This window comes from Xiphophorus hellerii, chromosome 4 (assembly GCF_003331165.1).
Source record: "Xiphophorus hellerii strain 12219 chromosome 4, Xiphophorus_hellerii-4.1, whole genome shotgun sequence".
In the NCBI taxonomy this organism is placed as follows: domain Eukaryota; kingdom Metazoa; phylum Chordata; class Actinopteri; order Cyprinodontiformes; family Poeciliidae; genus Xiphophorus; species Xiphophorus hellerii.
Genome location: NC_045675.1, coordinates 13,361,343 through 13,385,033, shown reverse-complemented (window position 1 = coordinate 13,385,033; position 23,691 = coordinate 13,361,343). Strand labels below are relative to the sequence as shown.

Below are 23,691 nucleotides of genomic sequence, written 5' to 3'. Positions count from 1 at the left end.
TGTGACAAATACGCAAAAAACTGGAAATCAGAAAGAGGCCAAGCACCTCTGTTATAACTTCAGGTGTTACTTGTACATCTTAATTAACCCTCCTGTTATGTTGCGAGTCAAATTGACCCGTTTTAAAGTTTAAAATTTTTTTAAATAGTTTGAAGTATTTTTTTTGTATGAAACATTTTCTGTTTCTCTTAATAGGTGCACTCTACATATAAATTTAAAATGTATTCATTTTACACATTTGTACCAACCCCTAGGTCTACTTTTTACGGGTCAATTTGACCCGGCAGTCAATTTGAAGTGCAAAAAATATTTTAAAATGTCCAATTCTATATGTTTCCTTGCAGCTATGAACCATATTTCACCACACACACACAAACACAACACACCACACGCATACATGCACACCCCAACACACACAAGCCCACTTTCTCACTATTCTCTTTACTTCACTAGGAAACTGCGAGAAAGCAGGTGTTCATACAACTTTTGACTGGAATTTTTTCTGTTCCCGTGGACAAACTCCACCCACACTGAGTGACATTCTGCAGAAGTGGAGGAAAACATAAATACTCTCTGTAGGATTCATTTGTCTTGATTTTAATCAGCGGGTCAATTTGACCCTGAACAGTTTGTGTGTCTCAAGTTCAATTATAAAGATCACCCATTGAAAAACAAAATCAAAATGTTATATAAAAAAATTTACCAAAGATCAATTTCAAGGAAATTATAGTTTTTTTGTGTCTAGGTTTTTTTCAGTGGACATTAAAAATATAAATTCCATATTTTGTGTCCAAATGAGTAAAGGAGTAGGTTGTGGTCATTGATCCTTAATTTCTTAGAAATAAAAAAACATAATTGCACAAATATTGATTGAAATGGTTAGTATTGAAGTTAATAATCAGATACAAAACTGTTTTGGAGGAATGTTTTGGTTTCTGACACTATAGCATGATTAAACACTCCCAGGGGTCAAATTGACCCACAAACATTATTGCTGTACCTCAGAAACAAACATAACAGGAGGGTTAATGAAGTTTTTATGTAGCATAGCCATGAAAAACCAGCCTCACAAATTAAATATCAGCCTGTTTCATAAAACCGAAAGCTACATTTGGGACTCACTATGGATCTAAAGTTTATCTTTTTCCGTGCTTCTGTGTAAATGACCCTTGGACCATCTTACAGCCCTCATAAAAACTGCTGAGATAGCCTGAAGTTATTTATTACTGAAAAACTTTGATATGTCTGCTTCTCACACAGAGACACATGCATACACACGCACAAAATCATGGGTGTGATTGGGTACTTATGGTAAGTCTTGCTCATGGTGAACTGCCAATACCTTTCCCTACACACGCACTTCCTGGGACGCTTATCTTTCATAAACTCTGATTAAGGTGAACACACCTGAGAGGGCTGGAGATGACTGTCTTTATGGGTGTTTCTTTTATAAGCATTAGAGATAACAGGGCGAAAAACAGCTGAACAAAGAACAAGCTGCTTCACAGACCAGCGGAGACTGACTCGGTGGGATACGATTCGGAGCAGTGATGTCTTGCTTTTTAAAACTTTGCTGACATTTGCTTTTGGAAGAAAGGCAGCATTGAAAGGCAGACGTTCATTGAGAAGAGTCTCTACCGTACTTTCAGTTTCCTGGCGTTTGCGTGGAGAATAATCGAAGAGTCGAGGTAAATTTCATCTGCTTATTTCTCATTTTGTGTCTGGATTAATACAGTAGAACAGAGTTAACGTTCTTCCTTTCTAAAGGCCGTATTGTATTGCTGGTAATGAAACAGGAACCATTACTGATTTCAGGTCGTCGCTGAGGCAGCGGATTAGACCATGTCAGAGGAGCTGAGATACAGAGGGAGGAAAAGAGAAGGAAGGCACAGGTAACCAGGCTGTTTATCTTCCTCTATCTGCTGTTTATTCAAGGAAGAAATCTCCTTTAAAGAAAAGAGGCTCAGGACAATATGTGACAATCCGTGAATGGAGAGTGGTGAATCACATTCAGGTTAATGAAGGCCCAATTAGCACTCTTTGATTATAATTAGCATGCATGATTAAATACAGTCCCAACTACTGACATGACACGTTTCTCTCTGATTAGTGGAGATATATTTTCTACTTTTGGGGTTATTCATCTTGTTCAGGAAAGTAAATGTAAATACTTTGGACACCATATGATATATTTTTAAAATACAGAAATGTCTAATATCTTTACTTATAATATACATGGTGTGGAAACTCATGTTTACATGTTTGTATAAAAGAAAAAAACTCAATATTTGATTTAAACTAGTTTTTCCTGTTTAATGTAACTTTTATTTAAATTTCATATACGTCAGAATAATAAAAGATTGATTAATTTCATAGATTTACATAGTTCATTGTAGTTTCCTTTTTAGCTGTATATATAACTTAGGCAAATTCTTTGGCATATCTTAAATCCTGTTATGAAAGCTCGCTGACATTGTTGTCCTCAAGTCACTTGGCAAAAAATGGTGGTATCCTTAGGAGACCACTTAAAATTATCAGTTTCTCTGAGATCACAAGCAGAAATTTTGTTTTTATTTGTAGAAAATGAGAAATGGTCACAATATAGAAAAAGAAGCAAAGCTTTCAGACCTCAAATAATGCAACGCAAACACATTCATGTTCATTTAGAAACAACAATACTAATGTTTTAACTCAGGAAAAGTTCAGAGATCAATATTTGGTGGAAAAACCAGGAGGTTTTGGTTTATTTAACTTTATTTTCTCAGGATGTCACACAAGGAAGCAATGTATTTGAGGCGGCGCTATAATGTTTCCACAAGTGTGAATTCTTTCCTTAAACCAGGAAAAGTTTTGTCTTAGTTGACATTGAGCAAATAAAAAATTATCTGTCCTTTAAATTGTGATTAAAACTCTGAATATATGTTTTTACAGTATTTGTTTCACTATTGAGTCCTTAATCCAAAATAAGTTATTGTACTATTTAAATAGATTAATTACTTTCTGTCTGTTCAAGAGAGTATTTCTAGTTTATCACCCACAGTAGCTGAAAGTGAAAAACAGGAAGAACAAGTTTATTTTTCTTATTTCAGAACAACTCATGTCCTTCCACAAACAGAACTGGAGGGCATTTCATCCAGACGTCAAGTTTTAAATCTCGCAAACTGTCTTAAGAGAGGGAAAGAAAAAAATTCAAGAGACAAGTTGAATCACGGAAACTATTCAATTTCCTTGTCCTCAGGCTCACAATCGAGCTTTATTAACCTCTTCATCATTGTTAGGAGGTTAATTGTTAGTGGGATAGATATTAGTATTGGATAAAATTAAAAACTGCTCGCTTGTCTTACCTGGTTTCAATTAAATATAATTTACAGTTTGAGGGAACACTTAATTTCCCCTGAGCACTGCTGCGTTTCTCTTTATTGCTGCGCTGGATATCATCGCTGCTGATGCCGCCCGCTGTTAGACGGGCCATTAAAAATTTTAAATACATACCACGGCTTTAATCACATTCTCCATATTGGTATCTGTGAGGCAAATATGGAATCAGGTTACCAGATTTTAAAAAAAATCTGATTTTAAACTCTCCGAGCTTTGGAAAAAGAACAAAGCATATAGATGATTAATGTCGCTATCATCTGAGGGTCATGAATTATAATATAATTTTTAAGTGCAATGCCAGAATATGTTTTAAATCCAACAGGTCCCTTTAAAGTACGTCCCTTTAAAATTGATTTATTGTATTTGCTTGTAAAAGTTGAATAATGTATATCTTGTGAACACAACAGGTGAATGCATAACAGCCACAGGGTTGTAGGTTTAAATCCCTGTTCAAACTGAGTTTTTGTTTTTTTATATTACCTCATTATTTATCATCTAAAAATGCACAACATTGTTGTTTTATTCGTATTACTGATCTGATGAACCTTCAACTTGTCCTTAAAGGTGTTAACTTAATATTCAGTATTCAATCTAACTAAATATTCAGTCAATATTTAGTTTTCTTCTTCGAAAATAGCAAATTACAGCAAAATTAACAACAGAATATCAAGAAAACAGAAATATTGTGAACAATATTGTTTAAGTAAAATGTACAAAATCTAGTTTGGAAAAGTTGGTTACATTTATTTACTAATCTTTTTAGAATTGTTTTTATGAAAATTAAAAACTTGAAATATTTCAAATATTGAAAGATGCCTCACAAGAGAAAAGTATGTCAGATATTATGTAATTAAAACTTTAAATGTGGAAGTGTTAGTTCTATATTATCAAATAAAACTAACATTAAGGAAAGTTAATAAATCAAAGAACAACTAGAAACTTGATAGAACACAAAGGCATTTATATTTTATATTTATTATAAACTAACTATCATCCTTTTAAGTTTTTTATACTATTTTTATAAGTCAGAAAATGTTCAAGTTTTTCTTAATGCCATCAGTAATATGTTCACCAATGTGCAGACGATGAAAGGAAAATATAAACGTTTGTTGTAATTGGAGAAGAAAAATCTTGACAAGAAACATTGTGATTGTGATGATACAAATTAATAACATTTGGTAAGCAAAAAAACTGACAAACAATTAATTGGAATTGGTGCATTTTGTGTTGGATTCATATCTTCATCTATTGGCTCATAAATACATCTAAATAAATCAGAGAAACTAAAGCTGCTGCTTTTGGTTTTCACAACAAATGCAGCAAAATATCTTGATAAAATTGTTCATCCATCCTTACTTCTCACATTTCCCTACAAAAATATTTTGTTTCTCTTATTAAGTTATGCATATAATTGTCTGCAAAACAACATAGACTAAATCCTGAACCAAATCACTCAAACTCAGGACGTTGATGGACGATTGATTGCTGTTCCAGTCGCCAGGTTCTTTTTTTTAGCCCAGAAAGAGTTTTGTGGAAAATTTAATCTGAATTGAGTTTAAGCAAAGACAAACTCATCCTTGGTTTGTCCATTTGATCAACTCTAACTTATTTTAACTACATTAAGACACCAGTAGATATCTTATTACAATCTTTCTACCTTTTCTCATTTAGAAATTGCAGCTAACGCAATCTTTTCTTTCTTATGAAGAAATGTTTTGCTTGGATTTAGCTTCACAGAAATTGCTTCCCCTTTACTGTAACCATTGCAGTTCAAGAGGGCAGTTCGTCCCCTAATTGTCCTTTCACTATTGCACTCTTGTGTAACAATAATGCAGTGGCTGGGGGTCAGTGGGAAAAATGGTCAGGTTGCAATCAAACGGCTCCACATCGCCTCATATCCTTGGGCAAACTGAAACCAGAGTTGCTTCCTGGTCTTCGTATGATTGCTCAAATGGGGGAGGTTTGTAAGTGTGGATGGGTGAGTGAGACTCATGGTCTGTATGGTCAGTATGATTAGAAAAGCACTTCATAACCTCAGTTAATTCAGCCTTCGATGACCTGCTGCTGGAAAAAGCAGGAAAAGGGGAAATAATCTTTACTTGTATTGGTTTAGGTCATGTTCTTGTTCCTCACCGTTAACGCCACGTCCACAGATTTAAATATGCTCCACTTTGTCTTTTGTCAGCAGCAAGTTTTGGTTCGTGAAGTTATGTAAAAATGACGGAGAGTGTGACAGTTGCTCATTTTTTGTTTGAGTTGTTGCCAATTAGCCAGTGAGCAGATGTTACACAAGAGGGTTTTATCAGGCTGGCTTCAGAGAAGAAGAACACTCTTGTTAGCTTAAGGCATTTATTACATTTAAGGAGCTGAGATTTCTAGAATAATCCTCTAAATGTGAACTTTGTTCTGCGTGACTACAGATACCTACATGCACACAACAAGGAAAAAGCAAAGGAAAAAGCAAAAGGGATTTTTTTCAGAAAGGTCAACAGTCGCGTTTGTCATTTTAGTGCCTGGAGATTTGGTAACTATATATACAGCTTTAGACAGAGACTGCTTCCTTATGATGACAGGTCTGTAATAGGCGTACTTTGAATTGTGTTAAAAGGGGTCATTTTCAATCATTATCTGTAAAGATGTCATTTTTTATGCCACATTTTTAAACCTCAGATATTGTCTTAAGAAATAATTTTGTTCAACAAATAACACTCATATCACTTCATAAGTTTATGTACCAAGTCAAGTTAGATAAAGATTGTAAAGAATCTTAAGGAAGCTGATTATTAGCTTTGTACAATATAAACTAACTCTGCATGTGTTGCTGTCCTCATTTCCAATCTGAACTGTTTGGATGGTTGCTATGCCAGAGACAAAGATAAAAAAGAAAAATGTCTTATCTGCTCAATGAGAGCCCACGCCCTGATGATTTCTCTATATATAGGAAACATACTGGCAGCAGAATATGACGATGTTGGACATAGACAATCTGATTGCCTATCATCTGTCAACGTCAGAGATATTCAGCTGGATTAGCGGGAAAATATTGTTTCTGCACAACGTGTTGGGGTTGACTCCGCAACATTTATCTTAAGTGCCAAATCCTTTCTGCTCACTTAATTCATGATACAAAAACAAATAGAAAAAAAAATACAAAAAAAAACCATACAAACACAAATTAACATACAAAGAATTTATTCAAAAGTCCAATGAATTAATATATTTCCTCTAAATTATACACAAAAATACCCCCATACTCTACTATGTGGAGAAAATGTTTTTCAAAATGTTTCTTAAAATGTATAAAGAGAGGAAATCACATATAAGTAAGTATTCACAGCCTTTGCCATGAAAACTCAAAGTTAAGACATTTCCACTGATCATTTTTGAGATGTTTCTACATCTTAAATGGAGTCCATTCATGGTAAATCTAGTTTATTGGACTTGATTTGGATATGCATCTGTCTACAAGGTCCCACAGCTGACAGTGCAGGTTAGAGGTCAAACACCAAGCATGAAATCAAAGGAATTGATTTCCAAAAGGGACACATTTGGGGAAGGATACAGAAAAATCCTGCTGTGTCGAAGGTCCCAATGAGCTCAGTGGCAAATGGTGACTAACTTCTCTAGAGATGTACACAGTTCTCTTTAGTCATGGCAAAATATGTGTTGATACTCTTTGTTTTGGCCGTTGAAAAGTCATTGATCCACACACCTGTGCTTGCATCTCAGGGACACATGGGATCCATTTCAGCTGAACCCTGTGGGAGCAGAGAAGGAGCAGAAGAAAAGATGCCTCCTGGTGGCGCAGTACTTCGTGGCTGTTTTTGTTGGGGTGGCAGTATTGGTCAGCGCTGTTGTTGCCAAGGTAAAATGATTTTTCAAATACTTTTTGTCTCTTCTATTAAGCAATGTCAAGGAACTCAAGCATCTGCCCTAAAGCTCCAAGGACAAAAAAGTTACATTTAATTTCATAAATCTAATTGGCTCTGCAGTCTGACTTGATTGGTGCATTATGAATACTTTTGGAGAGCTGATCAGAAAGCAAACAAAAGAATAGAAAAAGAAACATGTGTTGCTCAAATGTAAGTTTGCTTGATACTTACTTAAATGAAAATGATGATGACATAAAAATAGTATTTTGAATGGACAGTTTAGTAATTTATCAATTGCTTGATTTGTTCATTTATTTATTTCCTAAAGAATAAGACAAAATAGTAAGCAAAATCTTTATTCTCTAGGATAACATCATAACAACATTCTTCGTTCAAGGTGTTTAATGGCAGCAAACAAACCTTTTGTTTTATTTTGATTGTTTAATATTGGTTAGATCTTTTTGTGCGTCTTTTTTCCGTGTACATAACATCCTTATTGCAGCTGACTAATCTTTAACAGAGTTCGGTTTAAGCAGATTTATATCCGCCTTGCTCTTTTCTTTGTTAGTCTATCTCTCAGTAACTGTCTGTCATCTACTTCCAGGGCTCCCTCTTGGTCTTGTCAGCACTCTCCAGTCCAAACTCACTTCGTGAAAAAAAGGACCAGCAGTTCTACATGCTGATGTTGGTGTTTTGCCTGGTCTTCCCCAACTTCTTAGTTTTTTTGAAGTCCCTGTGGCGTTGTGCCTTCAAGACGTTTGTGGCCCCCAACCTGAAGACCATGGCGTTGGTATGCGTTTTAAAACTTCAAATGAATCCATCACATGGTCCCAAAAACTACGCAGTGTTCATTTTAGATAGTTATTAACAAGACAAATAGCTTTTACTTATTTACTGACATGTATCAGGTGTAACAAGTGGGTAAGTCGATTAAGATACAACTTATGTATTATGTTATGAAATATGGCTCATTTCACCACCTACAGTTTTTCTTATGAGGTGTCATTTCAGGCTCTGACGTGTTTTTGTCCCATGATGTTCTTCTGTTTTTTCCAGATTTGTGTCATTGAGAGCTTGGTGTCTCTTGGCACTTCTCTCCTGGTCCTGGTAGTTATGCCTCACTTCGACATCCTGACGAATCTCTTCATCAGTGGAGGAGTCTGCATTGTGTCTGCAGTCCTGCAGATAGTTTACAGATTACAAAGGGAGAACTGGAAAATCCTCTTCCCAATCTGCTCCCTCCTCCTCACCAGTGCTGGTAACACTCCTGACTTCACTGTGGCATCATTGTTTATTACGGAACAGAAAAAAACTACAGATCTTCCTGCTATGCTGCTGAGTCAGAGCCTCTTGGACAAACTCCATATTAGAAGTGGAAAAGTAATGCACAATGATTTGCAAATTGTGGCTTAGAAAGAGTTTTGTGATTCAATAAAATCTCATTTTTTTAGCAGATAGCCACTCTATAATCATATGTTCAAGAATCTTCAATCAGTTCATGCCAGAAAGCATGAATGTTTGGAAGGAGATCTAACACTTCTCTCCGATTTTCAGGATCAAATCATGGATTTAATTGCTCCAGTGGACAAAATAGTTTAGACAAATTGAATTATTGCTTGAAGTATGAAATAAAACCCCTGTTGCTTGGTTTAGACTGAATAGACAGAAACATAGGAGAAACACTAACTGTTTGGGAAACTGAATCACTGCCTGATTGCAGGTTACTGCCTCTTGGGAATGGACTACTACATCCGTGAAGCATCACATGTGGACCGACAGAAAAAGGATTGCTTTTACTACGTGGGTTTAGGGATTTTCTCTTCGTTCCTCGTCTCCTTCTGCTGGTGGGAAAACACAATGCAGGCTAAGAACCGCATGCAGGTATTCCACAAACACTCACATTTACACTCGAGATGTCAACGAATAACGATCAGTGAGACTCCTTTATGTCTTACTTCACAGAAAGTACTGGCAGAGTTGGAAGGCTTCAGGGACTTTGTCTTTGTCATCAGCAGTATTTTGAGGATACTGGTGATAGGTAATTATCTACTGCCAATGCTTGTGTCGGTGTACAGCAGTCAAAACGATGCAGAGGAATCCCACCTGGTGGGGAAATGTCTTATCGCTCAGCTTCACTGTGGTTTGATATGCTTGGAGGGAAAAGAGTCAACATGAAAACACAAACACATTTTTGTGCAGCATGTGGTAGGGATGAGGGAATATGAACTTAGACTGCGATGGAAATATGTTGTGATAATGACGAGAGTAAATAAAAAAGTCGCTGCTACAGAAACACCACAAACTCCGCCCTTAACAAATTAGAAATTTGTTAGTAAATTACACCAGTGGCTTTAATAAGTTCAGTTTTATTGCTATACGGCCACCAATAATCACACTTTGAAATATCTATTGAAGCCCACAACACTGGAGAAAACAATAAAAATCCTAAAATGCTGTTAGTTTTAGGATTTTATGAACATCACCAGTTAGCTTTTGTTATCATTGTAAAATCCAAATTGGTCACTATTTTAGAAATAGTCACGATAACAATAAACATATTTTCTCATCCCCATAAGCAACGCAGATGCAAATGAGGCTTTTGGGGTTCGATGCCTCTTTTCTACTTCATAATATCATATTATCATTATCATGTTTTGTAAACATGCGGTATGTTTTTTGGGGTTTTTTTTGCAGGAGCTGTGTACCTGATCTACCATAGACTCCTGATCAAATCTATCGAGTGGAATAATTTTAACCTGGCAGGTCATGAAGGAGATATTCTGCAAATAGGTCTTGTGCTCTTTTTCTTACAGGTAAGTCAAAGAAAGACTGAAAATAAACATTTATGGTAGCGTAACATGTCATAATGTACAATATGTGTGGAATATCTCATTAGTGTTTCTCTCTATCTATTCTAACTGTCTCAGAAAAACAGTAATGGAGTTTGTTTTTACCTCCTCAGAAAGTTTTCTTGTTCTTATTTATAAAACTGAGACCCTGAACCTGGCAAAACTATAGTTACGAGAAAAAGACAATTCCCACTCTGATTGGACATGTAAAGAATCTGGTATTAAGCTTAATCTAAAATTTACCATTAGTGTTTGGAGGTTTTCACATTGCTTTTCAATTTTTTTGTTTCATAAAAAAAGGACAGTGGTAATTAAGACAAGTTGTTTTGCATTGTGCCCTGAATAATTCAACCTTTGACTTGAAAGCGAGTGTAGTTTGTTTTGTGAATGCCTGTATGGGATGTAAAAGTTCCCAGTAAAATGTTGAAACCATCAACTTTACACTGGTAAACTGTAAAATAAAACTAATCCCTTCAATGTCTAAATGCAGTGAGCTTTAAAATGTTTTCTTGTTTCTTTTTATCTCAGGCCTTCTGCTCAGCTGCCAGCCACTGGTTTGGCGTAGTTGCCTGTAAGATCAACGCTGTCCGGATGAGTTTTGCTCTGCCCATGTGCTGTACTGGCCCGGCAGTGCTGGGCCTGGGCCTGGTACTCTTCCTGACACAGGCAGAAGGTTTTAATTCAGCAGACGCAAAAGGGATCAATGGTAAGGTTACCTTTTCTTATAAATACTTTTTCTTCCTTATTTCCTCACCTGACATAATTTACCTGACATGTTACCTGTCCAGCTTCAATAAAAAAAACATAATTTACTCAGAGACAAACTTCTTCCTTATGCACATCACTATATCTATATGAGCCTTTTCTCTATGAAGTATATCAGATGCAATAAAAAATAAAACATACCCACATTACATGATTATTGCAAGATTACTTGGGAAAACAAGTACAAACATACAGCTTCCACATGTATTTTCTTTTGACCTTATCTATTGTTATTTGCTGTTATTGTCATTATTATTTTGTTAATCAGGTGAAAAATATATATATATTTATATATATTTTATCAAAAGGTTATAAAAACTGATGCTATGCATGAAACTGCCTGATTGATGGTTTCATTCTTGCAGACTTCTGTAGAAATTTGCATTTGCTTAAGGACAAAAACACAACTAATGTTGTTATGTTGGAGATGTTCCGGAGCATCTGCAGGACGTCACTCAACAAGTATGACACCCCAGACACTCATGCCAAATATTCGGTTTTATTTCTACACAAACCTGCATGAATTTTGTGCTCTGTGAAAATTTTGGTTGCATGTGAAGTACAGAAGTCTTTGTAGAAGTGCAAAAGTTGTTCACAGTGATGCTTTGTTTGTTTGACAGCGACTACTTCCAATGGCCTTTTGCCATGTTGGTGCTGGAGGGAGTGTGCATGTGGGGTGGATTTGTCACATGTACATATTATGTGTGGAAGATCAAGGTATTTTTATGCTCTCTTACGTACTCCTCTCTTTACCGAATGTTTAAAATTACAAGGTTGAAACCGCGATTCTGAAAAAATGTGCCCAGATAAACCAAGATATTATGTTTCGGACAAGACATTTGTCTAGGTTAAAGTTAAAACACTACGTGTTTGAGCCATTTTATTTTCTTTAACCACAGGAAAAGTTGCAGACCTTAATGTTTGAATAATTCTACACTCAACAGGTCCAGCGTATAGAAAGAACGTCTCAGCTCTTTGTTCGTCGACTCTATGAATCCGCCTTCATCGACCTGTCTCTGCTGCTCAACACTAAGATGAAGCTACCAAAAGCCCAAACAAATGAGAAGTAAGAGGATTCTCTAAGTCTTCCTGCTTTATTTTCCTGTTTTAAAATTGTAAAACAGCACATGCAGACATGGGCTGAAGATGGGTTGACTGTAGCAATCACACCAAATTGGAAAAATCTGTTTTCAAAAACTGAATTTATCAATTTTTGATAGAAGTGTTTTCAAAAATAACAGAAAAGTCCTTTTCTTGAACGTTTATAGTGGCCCAACATTATCACTGTTGAAGACACAAGCAGATGGTTTTATTTTCCATATATGATTTGAAAATCAGGTAGACGACCAGTGATTCAGAAATGCTGCAGGAAGAAATACCGCTTTGAATTATCCATGTAGCAGGGGAATGAAATCTTATATTTCTTGAAAATCAAGCCAAATGGAATCACGAACAGAGAGGAGAGAAGTGATCCAAGAATGAACCCTTTGGTTACTCCATAGTTGAGGGAAACTGAAGATGAAAATGAAGCCTCACCAGAATAACAGAGAGAGAAACTGAGTATGGTTATAACGTAAATAATACTGTGCAGTTATATATAAAAATGTGATAAAACCTTCCTCTAATCTTTTAAATCCTCGTCTCCACAGCCAGGACGAACTGCAGAACGTTGTGATCTATCTCTGCGCCACCATGTGGCACGAGACCTACGACGAAATGCTGAAGATTCTCACTTCCATGTTCAGGTAGCACATTATCAATATCAATCATTTATACCTGCTGACATTCAAGAGCTTCACATGTGACGTAAGTGAAGCTGGAGATTTCATTTTAACGCTTGTATTACCGTTTGTTTCTTGCTTCGTTTCAGGCTGGATCGTTATCGAGGAGATCCGAAGGAGGAGCACAAGGACAGTTTTGACTTTGAAAGCCACATCTTTGTGGACGATGCGTTCATGACTGAAAAGGAAACAGGGAAAAGGCTGGTCAATGAATATGTGGAAGACCTGATTCATGTTGTAACTGAGGTCTACAGGTACAAGACTACCATGTAGACATGAGCGCGTACATGAACATTTTGGCCTCTCTGACCATTGATGTGTCCATTCCCCCGTTCAGAGTGTTCACCAACAAAGAGCCAGATGACGTGTCGATCATTGAAACGCCCTACGGCGGGAGGTTAATGTTTGTCCTGCCCGAGGGTAACATGCTCTACGTTCACCTGAAGGACAAATGTCGCATTCGCAACAAAAAACGGTGGTCTCAGGTAAGGAGAAGCATTTTTGTAGGTTTTAGTAAACAGCATCGTTCTATTTATTTATGTATTATGAAACTCAAAAGTCTCAAAATATCACTACAGTTTCGCAGGTTCAACATTACATCATCCAAATGAATAAAAATGAATGAATAAAGTGACCAGTGATGTACTTTGTCACATTTCAGATGTAGTTCATTTAGACATCTGATCATTTCAAACTATATTTTAAGGACAGTTTCTTTTACAACCTGCTGGTCCTGTTGGTGAAAATCTGATTTAAAACTGTATAAAAAGGAGATTATTGGGAAATATGTGGTATGAGATGATAAGATATGCTGTTGATGATACTGAAAACGTATAAATAATTGTACATAAAAGGGTGAGAATGTGACATCTAAGAATCATGTATTGTGAAAACAATTTAAGTTTCTCTGGTGTTTGGAGATTTAAATGTTTATAAGTTGATGAGTATGAGAGGCATGAAAACATAAGACCTTGTATCTTCTACCTGCTCCTTTTTGAACTGATAATGTAAATATGCATGTCAAATGGGCATGATAATTTGTTTTAATTTTCTTTCTTGTTTTTACTTTTTGTCTGTTTGAAATAAATAAATAAAATAAAGAGATTTGAAAAATAAATTTAATGTAAAAATTCTCATTAATAACATGAAATTGATTACTTGTGTTTAACTACAAGAGTAAAATATCATATATTAATTTAAAATATTAAAAACTGCATGTTTGTAATATTTATAGTAAACAAAATTACTGAAAAGTGCCTTTAATTTAGTTAGTTTAGTTAAATGCTGCTACCAGACAAATTAGTTACAACCAAACACACATTTCATTTGAATTAATTTTGCTTTGTTTAGCAAGAACATTTATTTGTAATATTATTGACACATGTGACTCTAACATGTTATCCGTTTTTCCTTTGCAAATCAATGTGCCTTAAAAAGCAAATTAATATTAAACAACCAGTTTAAAACTGGACATGTATTTGTTGTGCTGACATAAATGCATCTTGCTTATGAATGTTGTTATTTTTTGGTCTGCAATAATATAATTACACACTAGAAAATACTGTGTGGAAAACAATTTAAATTAAATTTAAATTAAACGTTAAATTTAAATGTAATGTTCTGTCTTGTAAATTTAAATAAGACTGATTTTCTTGATGTTTATTCATTGAGCCAGACTGATTAAAATGCTACATCTGATTAAATATTTTCCTTTTTTTCTTCCAGATCATGTACATGTACTACCTGCTTGGCTGGAAAGGTTACATCACCAAGAACCCCCAGAAAATGCCAGTAAGTGACTTCTTGCAATCATTTGTATTTTATCTCTACATTCAGGTGAAAATGTTAATTGTCCTTCTTTCTGATTCCAGCGGATGGATACCAGCAGAGAAAGTCTGATCTCTATGGACGGTGAGATGTTCCTTTTGCCTCAGTATGACAATGACAACAAGAGAAGATTCATTTCAGACGACAACACGTACATCCTGGCTCTGGACGGAGACACAGACTTCCACCCTAAAGCCGTGGTTCTACTTGTGGACAGGTCAGCGATGTGTTTTTTTTTTTAAACTAAACATATTGATTTATCTCACTTTCATGTTGCTAAGCATAAATAGTAAACAGGAAGTCATTTTATACCACCGTACGATTTTGCTGGAGATCATATCTTTACGGTTCTCTTATCTTGACATAATCAAGGTCGTTTTTTTCTTTCTTCAGATAGCATGTGCTAAGTACAGAATGTAAAAAACTGTTTTGTCATTCAGTATCGTCATCAAAAAACACAATTCAAACTTTCTCAAATTACCAAAGCTTGATCAATTACTTATTTCATAAATACCATAAAGAATTTACTTCCTTAACTTTGAAATAAAAAAATACTAATAATGTCTTAACAGGCTGCGAATGTATTACAACGTCGGTGCAGCATGTGGCAGAATCCATCCGACTGGCATGGGTACGTCATATGCTCTTGATAACTTTTCACTACTTTGTTTGTTTTTACTTCAAAACATTTGGACAGATTTTAACTTTATATCTCAGAAGGATGCATGGAAAGCTACCAACCAGCCGATATATATTTAGCTATGAATGCAATTTACTGTAAATTTTGCCTTTTTAAAGGACAGGCTTTCTTTTTTTGTGTATAATGTTAAATTCTCACCCAAACTAACTCTAAATGTTCTTATTTACCCTGCATGTCATAGGTCCAATGGTTTGGTACCAAAAGTTTGAATACGCAGTGGGCCATTGGCTGCAGAAGACCGCAGAGCATGTGTTCGGCTCTGTGTTGTGCAGTCCAGGATGTTTCAGTCTGTTTAGAGGGTCTGCGCTGATGGATGACAACATCCTGAAGAAGTACACAACAACTGCAACAAGAGGAGCTGAGTATGTGCAATATGACCAAGGTAGGTTCCTGTTTGACTTGGTTTCATAATGTGACAGGAAGCAGGAATAATTGTGCGTATCATCAGGGGAGGATCGTTGGTTGTGTACTTTGCTGCTGCAACAAGGATGGCGTGTGGAGTACAACGCTGCATCAGATGCATACACCAACTCACCGCAGGAATTCAAAGAGTTTTACAACCAGAGGAGACGATGGGGGCCTTCTACACTGGCTAACACACTGGATCTTTTGCACAGGTCAGTAATCATGATTAATGATAAAAACCCAATCATAACACACACTTTTTCATTCATATTTTAAATGTAAGTATGCACAGTGCCTTGGAAGGCTATTCATACCCCTTTAACGTTTCCACATGTTCTTCTGTTACCACCCCCAAAACTTTTAAAATGTTTTATTGGATCTTGTGTGGAAACAATCAATCATTTTTCACAATTATCCCTTATTTTGTGTTGGTCAAACACATAAAAAGCCAGTTAAGTACATTTTCACATGTGGTTATTATGTGACAAATTGAAAAAAAAAAAAAAGCCATCCTTTTCCAATGCACTGTAAATACACAAGTAAGTCTGATACTTGTTTTAATCTTTTTATATCTGTTTAGGTTTCTTGTGATCTTATTCTGCATTTAATTATTCAATGAACATTTAAAGATGTGATGGTATCACATCTTTAATGTACTAAAATGTACAGTGTACTAATTACTGTGTTTTTCATCATTTAAATACAGTGGAAAAGAGACGGTGAAGAGAAATCAATCCATCTCAAGCCTTTATATCTTCTACCAGATGTTTACTGTTGGATCCTCTATTCTGGGACCTGCCTCTGTGACACTTATGGTAGCAGGTGAGCAGAACCGGGCCACCACATCTAAGGCCACAAGTTAACCAAAGACCCTTCGTACTGCATGTCCGTGCACAGCAAATTAGAGTTAAAGCACAAGTTTTCAACTTTACCGCAGAAGTCTGACAAGAAATAAGACCCCAGGCAAACTGCAACATGTCTGTTCTCTCTTAACCCGAATTATTTGACTTCATTAGAGGAAACCCCTTCGCCTTAAACCATTCTAGTTTTTACACAACGATGAACCTAAACAAGTTTAGTTGTGTTGACTTAGAACCTCAGTTTGTGTACCAGTCACTGAAAGCTGATCACAGAGAGACTTAGAAACTGGAAGGTGATTTTACACATTTCACTACGTAGATGTAAAGCTCTGGAAAAAACTAAGAGTCCACAGAAGCCCATTGAAAACCTCCTGGTTATTCCACCAAAGATTGATTTCTGAACTCTTCCTGAGTTAAAACATTAGTTTTGTTGTTTCTAAATTAACATGAGCTTGTTTTCTTTGCATTATTTGAGGTCTGAAAGCTCTGCAACGTTTTCCTTATTTTGACCATTTCTCATTTTCTGCAAATAAAAACTAAATTTTTGCTTGGAATTTCAGAGACATGTTGTCAGTAGTTCATAGAATAAAACAATATTCATTTTACTCAAACATAAACCTATAAAGAGTTAAATCATAATTTTAAGTGAACTCTTATTTTGTTCCAGAGCTGCGTGTATATATTCTATTTTATAAAGGTAGAACATTGTTTCTTTAAAGTGTGTCAAAACAAATCAATTGGAAAAAAAAAAGAAAAAACTAAAGAGAAGTGAGTTGCCACCTTTTGCTAAGCTAATAAAATCAAGTTAGTCATTTTCTTGAGGTCATTTAGAAAGTATTTTTTTCTATGAGAAGTAGGAACCATCAAACGAATATTTTATGACTATCAAATCAAATATACTTTGAACAATATTTAAGCAGATTCCACATAGTTTGGAAATGAAACACAAACATTTAGATTCACAAATAATATTGACAACAATTGGGCCAATCAGACCTTTATGGTCATTATTAATGAATAACATGCAAAATATTTCTGGCAGGCGTCCATACGTCCCTCACTCTCCATGTTGTTTTTCCCTACAGGAGCTTTTCAGTTCATCTTCAAAATGAATGGCGCGATTGCTATCGTCATCTCATGCGTCCCACCCGTCTTATACATCATCATCTGCTTTGCAACTAAAGCAAATACCCAAATAACCATCGCTGCCGTCATGAGTGTTCTGTATGCGTTTCTTATGACCGCATCATTCTTCTCCATCATTGGTAGGTACACTCTTATGCTCAGCTACATTTGTGCAGTTCTGGATACAACAGTTCATGGACTGTTCTTCTTTTAGGTGACATGGTGGTGCAGGGCACATTTTTGACCCCCACTGGTGTGTTTTTGGTCTCAATGGCTATTATGTACCTGGTGACAGCCATATTGCACCCAGAAGAGTTTGGTAGGTTTTTATTAGAATCATAAACATTATTCTCCATTCGAAGTGCATCACATGCTAATTTTCAGGAGTGTTTTTTGCTTTATTCAGTTAATTCCTGATTTTAAAAGTGGTTTTGAATGAACTCTTGTGATCTGGAGCTTTGCTATGTTCTGCTAATTTTATGCTAATATGTTTTTCTGCACTCTTCCAGGGCTGATTATCTATGGTCTGATGTATTTCATCTGTATCCCCAGTGGATACCTCCTGCTGACCATCTACTCACTGGTGAACATGAACAATGTGTCTTGGGGCACAAGAGAATCCAAGTAATGTGAAAATAAGATTTTATACATATTGTAGTGCTTTCTTTAAATTGTTTTGAGATTAATAACATAATAAAATTATGCTAAAATATAAATTGGCTTAATCTGAAAAGAGTTTTGACTTGCCACAAAGTGTAGTGTTTAACCTGCATCCCAAATGTTATTTAAAAGGCACAAAATCTGATATAGAGTAACAGTAAAGTGAATTACTGTAAAATGGTAACTACTCAAACAAAAAAAACGTATAATTTTTTAAGACGACAGAATCCACCTGAATCACACAGAATCAGGTCTAGTTGTCATTAATGTCTTTATTTTTATCTTTCTGTCATTAGGGAAGAAGGAGAACAGAAGCAAACTCAGAGCGTTCTGTGCAACAAAGACTGTAGGCTCTGCTGCTGGGACATGAAGATACAGGTACGGTTAAGAGAAAATAGACACAAGCCTTTGGGCGAGTGCATCTGCCCAGTTAAATTGTCCTTCTGTCTTGCAGATAACCCAGGAAGCCGAAAATGCCATGCTTCAGCAGATCACAAGTTTCGCCACACAGAAAGCGCCTCTCCTTCAAATCACCAAAAATGAAACGCAACCGCAGGCTGCCGCAAATCCAGAGCCTCAAGACAAACCTGAACTCACCACAGAAAAAGCCGCAGAAGCTAAAAATCCTCCAGCTCACAAAAGCAAAGAGGCACCATTGAAAGACAAGGATGATTCATCCTCTGATAGGTTATTATTTTTCTTCTTCTTGTCATTTTTATCACTGCTTTGCCTCATGTTGTCAGTATGTATTTAGGGAGAAAAAAATCACAGTTGAATCATCATTTTCATACGACTAAACACTGACATTTATTGCTATTTTTGTTGGATGACAGTGATGATGATGATGATGATGACGATGGGAAAAAGAGCATAAGGTCTGATTCCTCTGACTCGTCTGATGAAAACGATGATTACTTTATGAATGCAGACTTAGAGGAAATGGAAGACATCCCTGTCAGCGGTGAGCAGTTGTTATAAACGTATAAACCAAACATTCAATCAGACACAGTTATGTCCAATATTCATATCACACAGAGTATTAAACTGTAGGTAATTATATGTGTATTTTTCTATGTATGCAGACTGGGTGGAGCCTGTAAAGGAAGAGTTTTTGAAGAAGTTAACTTATTTCAACATGAAGAGAAATCTGCAAGCGCAAATACGGTAAATCGTGATGAGTTTTCTTGTTTTTAGATTTTTGTCTTGTGAGATAATGTTGGAAAACAAACAAATCTTAAACCTTGACGATTGGACAAAAGGAAACTACAAACTACTGATTTTAAAACGACCTAATTTTGACGCAGCCAATGTGCATTTATTGCCTCTGTTTTGTTTTAAAACAGTTACGCGTTTGTGTGTTTCTTCATGTTCGTATGTCCAAAAAAGTCGCTGTAGCATATTGACATCACTGAGTAGCAATTGTGTAAATATGAATTGCCTTTACTCCCAGATACACACTCCGCAACAAAAACCAAGATGATGTGGTGGAAGACCTGATCCTAATGTTGACAGACACGCTTAATATAAGACTCAGCAAGGCTGGACCTGAGGACATTTTGGCACAAGCTGAAATTGACGAGCTGCAGCATGAACTGACCAATCAGGTGGATGTCATGTTTTCAAAATATTAAAAAAAGGGATCATTTGCTTCTGAAATAACAGCCTTAATAACAACAGTTTGCAATAATTAACATGATTCATATTCTCTGTTTGAATAAGACTGAAAAGGATATTGTAAAATCACTGAATGATTTACTTTGCTTATGCCTCAGGCTCGACACATCCTGAAGAATAATAAAATGATGAAGTTAGAAAAGAGAGTGAAACGGGCCATAGAGAAAACCCTCAGTGCCCCACAAGTTCAAAGACTGGATGAGGTAAGAAAACCAATCAGCTCACAGTCCAGAATACATAACATTTCAAATGTACACACACCAGCTGCTTTATTAAATACACATTTCTAGTAACAGGTTGGATCCACTTTGACCTGCAGATCTGCTTCAGTTTTTTATAGTAGACTCTATAAGATGTCAGAAATATTCCCCAGAGATTTGGGTCCATGTTGACTTGATAACATCACAGATTTGTTGCTTGTAAATGACACAAATCACTCATTCCACCATATCTGAAACACGCTGCACTGGATTGTAAATATCCTGACTGGAGGCCGGTGGAGTACAGGGAACTCATTATCGTAGTTAAGAATAGATGGAGATGATCTGCGCTTTGTGGCATGATGCATTATCCTGTTAGAAGGAGCCATCATAAGACATAAACAGATAGACAAAGTATGCCAAGAAAAGATTTTTCACACCAACATCAATCTGACTCCTTCAGAGTGAATCCCATGTTTTCATGTCTCAATTCTGACCCCAACAATTGAATGTCGGCTCAAATCAAGACTGACCCTGACAATATTTTGTTGCTTATTATTGTCCAGTTCTGATGAGCCTGTGCAGGTTTTAGTCTGAACTCGCAACGTAGTTATGATTCAGGGTTCAACATGTGGTGCTTTCAGAAATTGCATTTTTTTCTTTCCGACTAATTTCTATAAATATTAGAAATGGTTGTACGTGCAAATCTTATTCGACGAGTCGATGTTGAAACACTCACACAAGCCTCTCAACCATGCTGCATTCAAAGTCACTTAGCTATTATGTTTTCCCTATTCTGATGTTTGGTTTAAACTTCAGTAGGTTACCTTCACTGCCGATGTGATTAGCAGATTTGTTATTGGGGTTAGAAGACAAAAGATGCTAGTGAGTGCTGCGTGTATGTCTGAGTTGGGTTGATTGTAGGTGAGAAAGTGAGATTGTGGTTCACATCGTCAGCAGGTGTCGGGACGGATTGATGCAAATCTAAAACTCTACAGTTGAAAACAGCATCAATTTATTTCCAATTTCTATTTGTTTTTTTTTTTTTAAAAAACTAAAAAACTGTGTGCCTTTATCTGTGTTTAGGGTGAGAAGGACTTCTGGGATAAGCTGATCGAACGATATCTGACACCGATAAGTGATACAGTGGAGCACAAAAATAGAGTGAGCAAAGAACTGAAATCGCTGCGAAACAAGGTAAATAATTTATGTTCAGTGTCCTGTGATGAAAAGCTTATGATCCATTTTTCCAAAACATTATATTTGTTGTAAAGACGCAACCAAATTCTTAAAACCTGTCTCGTATCCACAGGCGGTCTTCCTGTACTTCATCATCAACGTCCTCTGGGTGGTAGCAACTTTCTTCCTGCAGCTCATTGGAAACGACATCATCAGCATCAAGATTCCCAAGTTTTCAGAGGAGAAAAATATAACAGAATACCTAAAGGTGGGAACATCAGAAAATAGAGTTCAACACGATTAAAAAGCAAAGGGGCGTTAAAATAAACACTGGTTTCATTTTTCTCTGACAGGTGGAGCCTCTCAGTTTGATGTTCCTGTTTTCCTTTGCGATTCTTCTGCTTGTCCAGTTTGTGGCCATGTTGTATCACAGGTACACAAACAAATGCATTCAATGTGCTTAAATATACAGTAAAAACTAATTTGTCTTCAACATTTGCTTTGGTTTATTTTTGTTATCTAAACCATTGCTTTTTAAAGAACACTATTCCTGTTCAAATTCTACAAGTTTTTTTAATTTAGCAAAATTTATTCTACAGATAAAATTACTAAGATAATCACATCTGCCCTTATTTTGATCATATTTTCCATGTGGCCGACCGTTATTTTACTTTTGTGTCTCTCGGTTTGCAGGGTCTACACTCTGATCCACGTTGTTTCCTATCGTGGCACAGAGAAGGACTACAAAGAGAGAGAGCCGGTAGGAAACAACACCCATCCAAATGCACCCAATGAATTCAAATACTGTCAAAAAGTTACTTTAGTGAAATATTTTAGAGTGAAACTCATACATAATATAGATTCATATCTAATATTTATTATGAGCAATGTATTTCTAGGCATTAGTCTGATTTTAATCTTTAAGCCTTACTGATCATTAAAACCCAAATTTCAGAATATTATAGATCAACAACTTTGAACTCAACATGAAACAATGTCTATCAAAAGAATATTTAAAAAGTATAATAAGGAGCAAAAGTTCAAGTTAAACTTTTGTCTGCAGCACAATACTTTGTGCTCTCATCTTAGTTATTACTTCTTTTACCGTATATTAACTAAAATGCAACTATGATCATCGGAAAACCTTTAACTCTCACTATTGTATGATTGTGTTAAAAGAAATTTGGTATGTTAATATAAAATTCCCTCATGTGATTTTTCGTTTTGCAACACAGGAGGATGAAGAGGAGGAGGACCAGACCGTCGAGAACCAGTACGCCGTTTCTCTTCACAGTGAGGACTTCCAGCTGTAGCACAAGAGACGAATATCTCTCCTCATGCATTCCTTCCATTCTTCCTTTATATCTTCCATCATTCACAATGCATTGCAGCCATCTTTGATCATACTGCAGAGAAGTTATATTGCCTGGGTTTCTTTTTTGACATATATATAGTAACAAAGCCATATTCTAAATTGGTCAGCGCAGGAAATAATAAACTTTTCATCTGTTCTGCAGCAGCTGTTTCCCCTCCCAAAGAACTGATTGTAATCAATGTGGGGAGGAACAAATGGCACAGGGGAAATCAGTTTTTACAAATTCAATAAGCTTTGTTTGGCGATGCAAAATGAGAACGAGAGAGTACGTTTTTACAAAATCACTGGAGAGAGGGCTTTTAATGACTGTTTTACCTAAATGTGTTTGCTCTTAAGATTTGTATTTATTTTGTTTGTATGGATAAAAGCATCCTTCAGGGCCTAATTGTAGAAGGTGTCGCAGAGTGCGTGCGTATGACTCTGGAATAATTTAGTGGAAGTGAAAACAAAGATACACAGGCATGGTTTACAGAATATCAGTGCTGCCTAGTTGTTTCTTTGCCATTTTGAGCATCTTTTTGTTGGCTGATTGGCAGATGTGGGCCATATATAATGACAAACACATTGCACTCCATTTTTCCTTCCATTTCAAAAATATTGTCTTCAAACATTTAAAATAATTTTAAGTAAATATCTAGATATTTTTCCTGGAATCGCTGACAGTTTAGCACATTCAACGTTTGCACATATAGTTAGAAATACTGAACTATTTACCATAATAAGCAAGTATTGGACAGTGTTACTTTTTCTGCACTGCATTAAAATGTTGTAATTATCTGTTAATCATCGCAAAGCACTTTGAGAAAAAGACATTTCTATTAATCGTGAAAATGTGCAAGCAAAATGTATTTGTAAAATCAAATGTTTGTTATGAAATAAATTCTTTTCTGCAATTAAAATGTCATTTTTGCGACACAAAGAAGCTACAAACGTTCTAAGATCTTCTCAGAAACCAAAATTTAAAAAACTAAATCCAAAACCTACAACTTGTGGAACTCCTGAAGTTTGCAGATGACACCACTGTAATCGGCCTGATCCAGG

At 35.9% G+C, this 23,691-nt stretch overlaps 1 protein-coding gene across 2 annotated transcripts; it reads left to right on the top strand.

Moving 5' to 3' along the window:
* The first annotated feature begins 1,471 nt into the window (after positions 1–1,471).
* Positions 1,472–23,539, top strand: chs1 (chitin synthase 1). Of its 2 annotated transcripts, none has more exons than XM_032560226.1 (36): positions 1,472–1,688; positions 1,816–1,892; positions 7,108–7,243; positions 7,855–8,040; positions 8,307–8,508; positions 8,971–9,131; positions 9,213–9,288; positions 9,945–10,063; positions 10,628–10,805; positions 11,230–11,326; positions 11,485–11,581; positions 11,809–11,930; positions 12,514–12,609; positions 12,735–12,899; positions 12,983–13,130; positions 14,371–14,436; positions 14,517–14,689; positions 15,045–15,103; positions 15,354–15,554; positions 15,621–15,789; positions 16,284–16,399; positions 17,523–17,702; positions 17,777–17,881; positions 18,072–18,186; positions 18,519–18,600; positions 18,677–18,909; positions 19,056–19,183; positions 19,305–19,386; positions 19,673–19,826; positions 19,995–20,099; positions 21,183–21,293; positions 21,409–21,543; positions 21,629–21,708; positions 21,969–22,035; positions 22,511–22,645; positions 22,676–23,539. In XM_032560226.1, the coding sequence occupies exons 2-35, from the start codon at positions 1,843–1,845 to the stop codon at positions 22,586–22,588; spliced, it is 4,272 nt and encodes a 1,423-aa protein (XP_032416117.1). In that variant the 5' UTR covers positions 1,472–1,688; positions 1,816–1,842; the 3' UTR covers positions 22,589–22,645; positions 22,676–23,539. The 2 variants fall into 2 exon arrangements, with proteins under 2 accessions (XP_032416117.1, XP_032416116.1); XM_032560225.1 differs by having other exon boundaries at positions 19,047–19,183.
* Positions 23,540–23,691: the final 152 nt, after the last annotated feature.

Bases quoted from the DNA above. Each gene is read 5' to 3' on its own strand.
- chs1 (XM_032560225.1), top strand. From the start codon at position 1,843: ATGTCAGAGGAGCTGAGATACAGAGGGAGGAAAAGAGAAGGAAGGCAC. The intron at 7,244-7,854 runs GTAAAATGATTT...ATCTACTTCCAG, and splicing joins TCAGCGCTGTTGTTGCCAAG to GGCTCCCTCTTGGTCTTGTC. The intron at 12,900-12,982 runs GTACAAGACTAC...TCCCCCGTTCAG, and splicing joins GTTGTAACTGAGGTCTACAG to AGTGTTCACCAACAAAGAGC.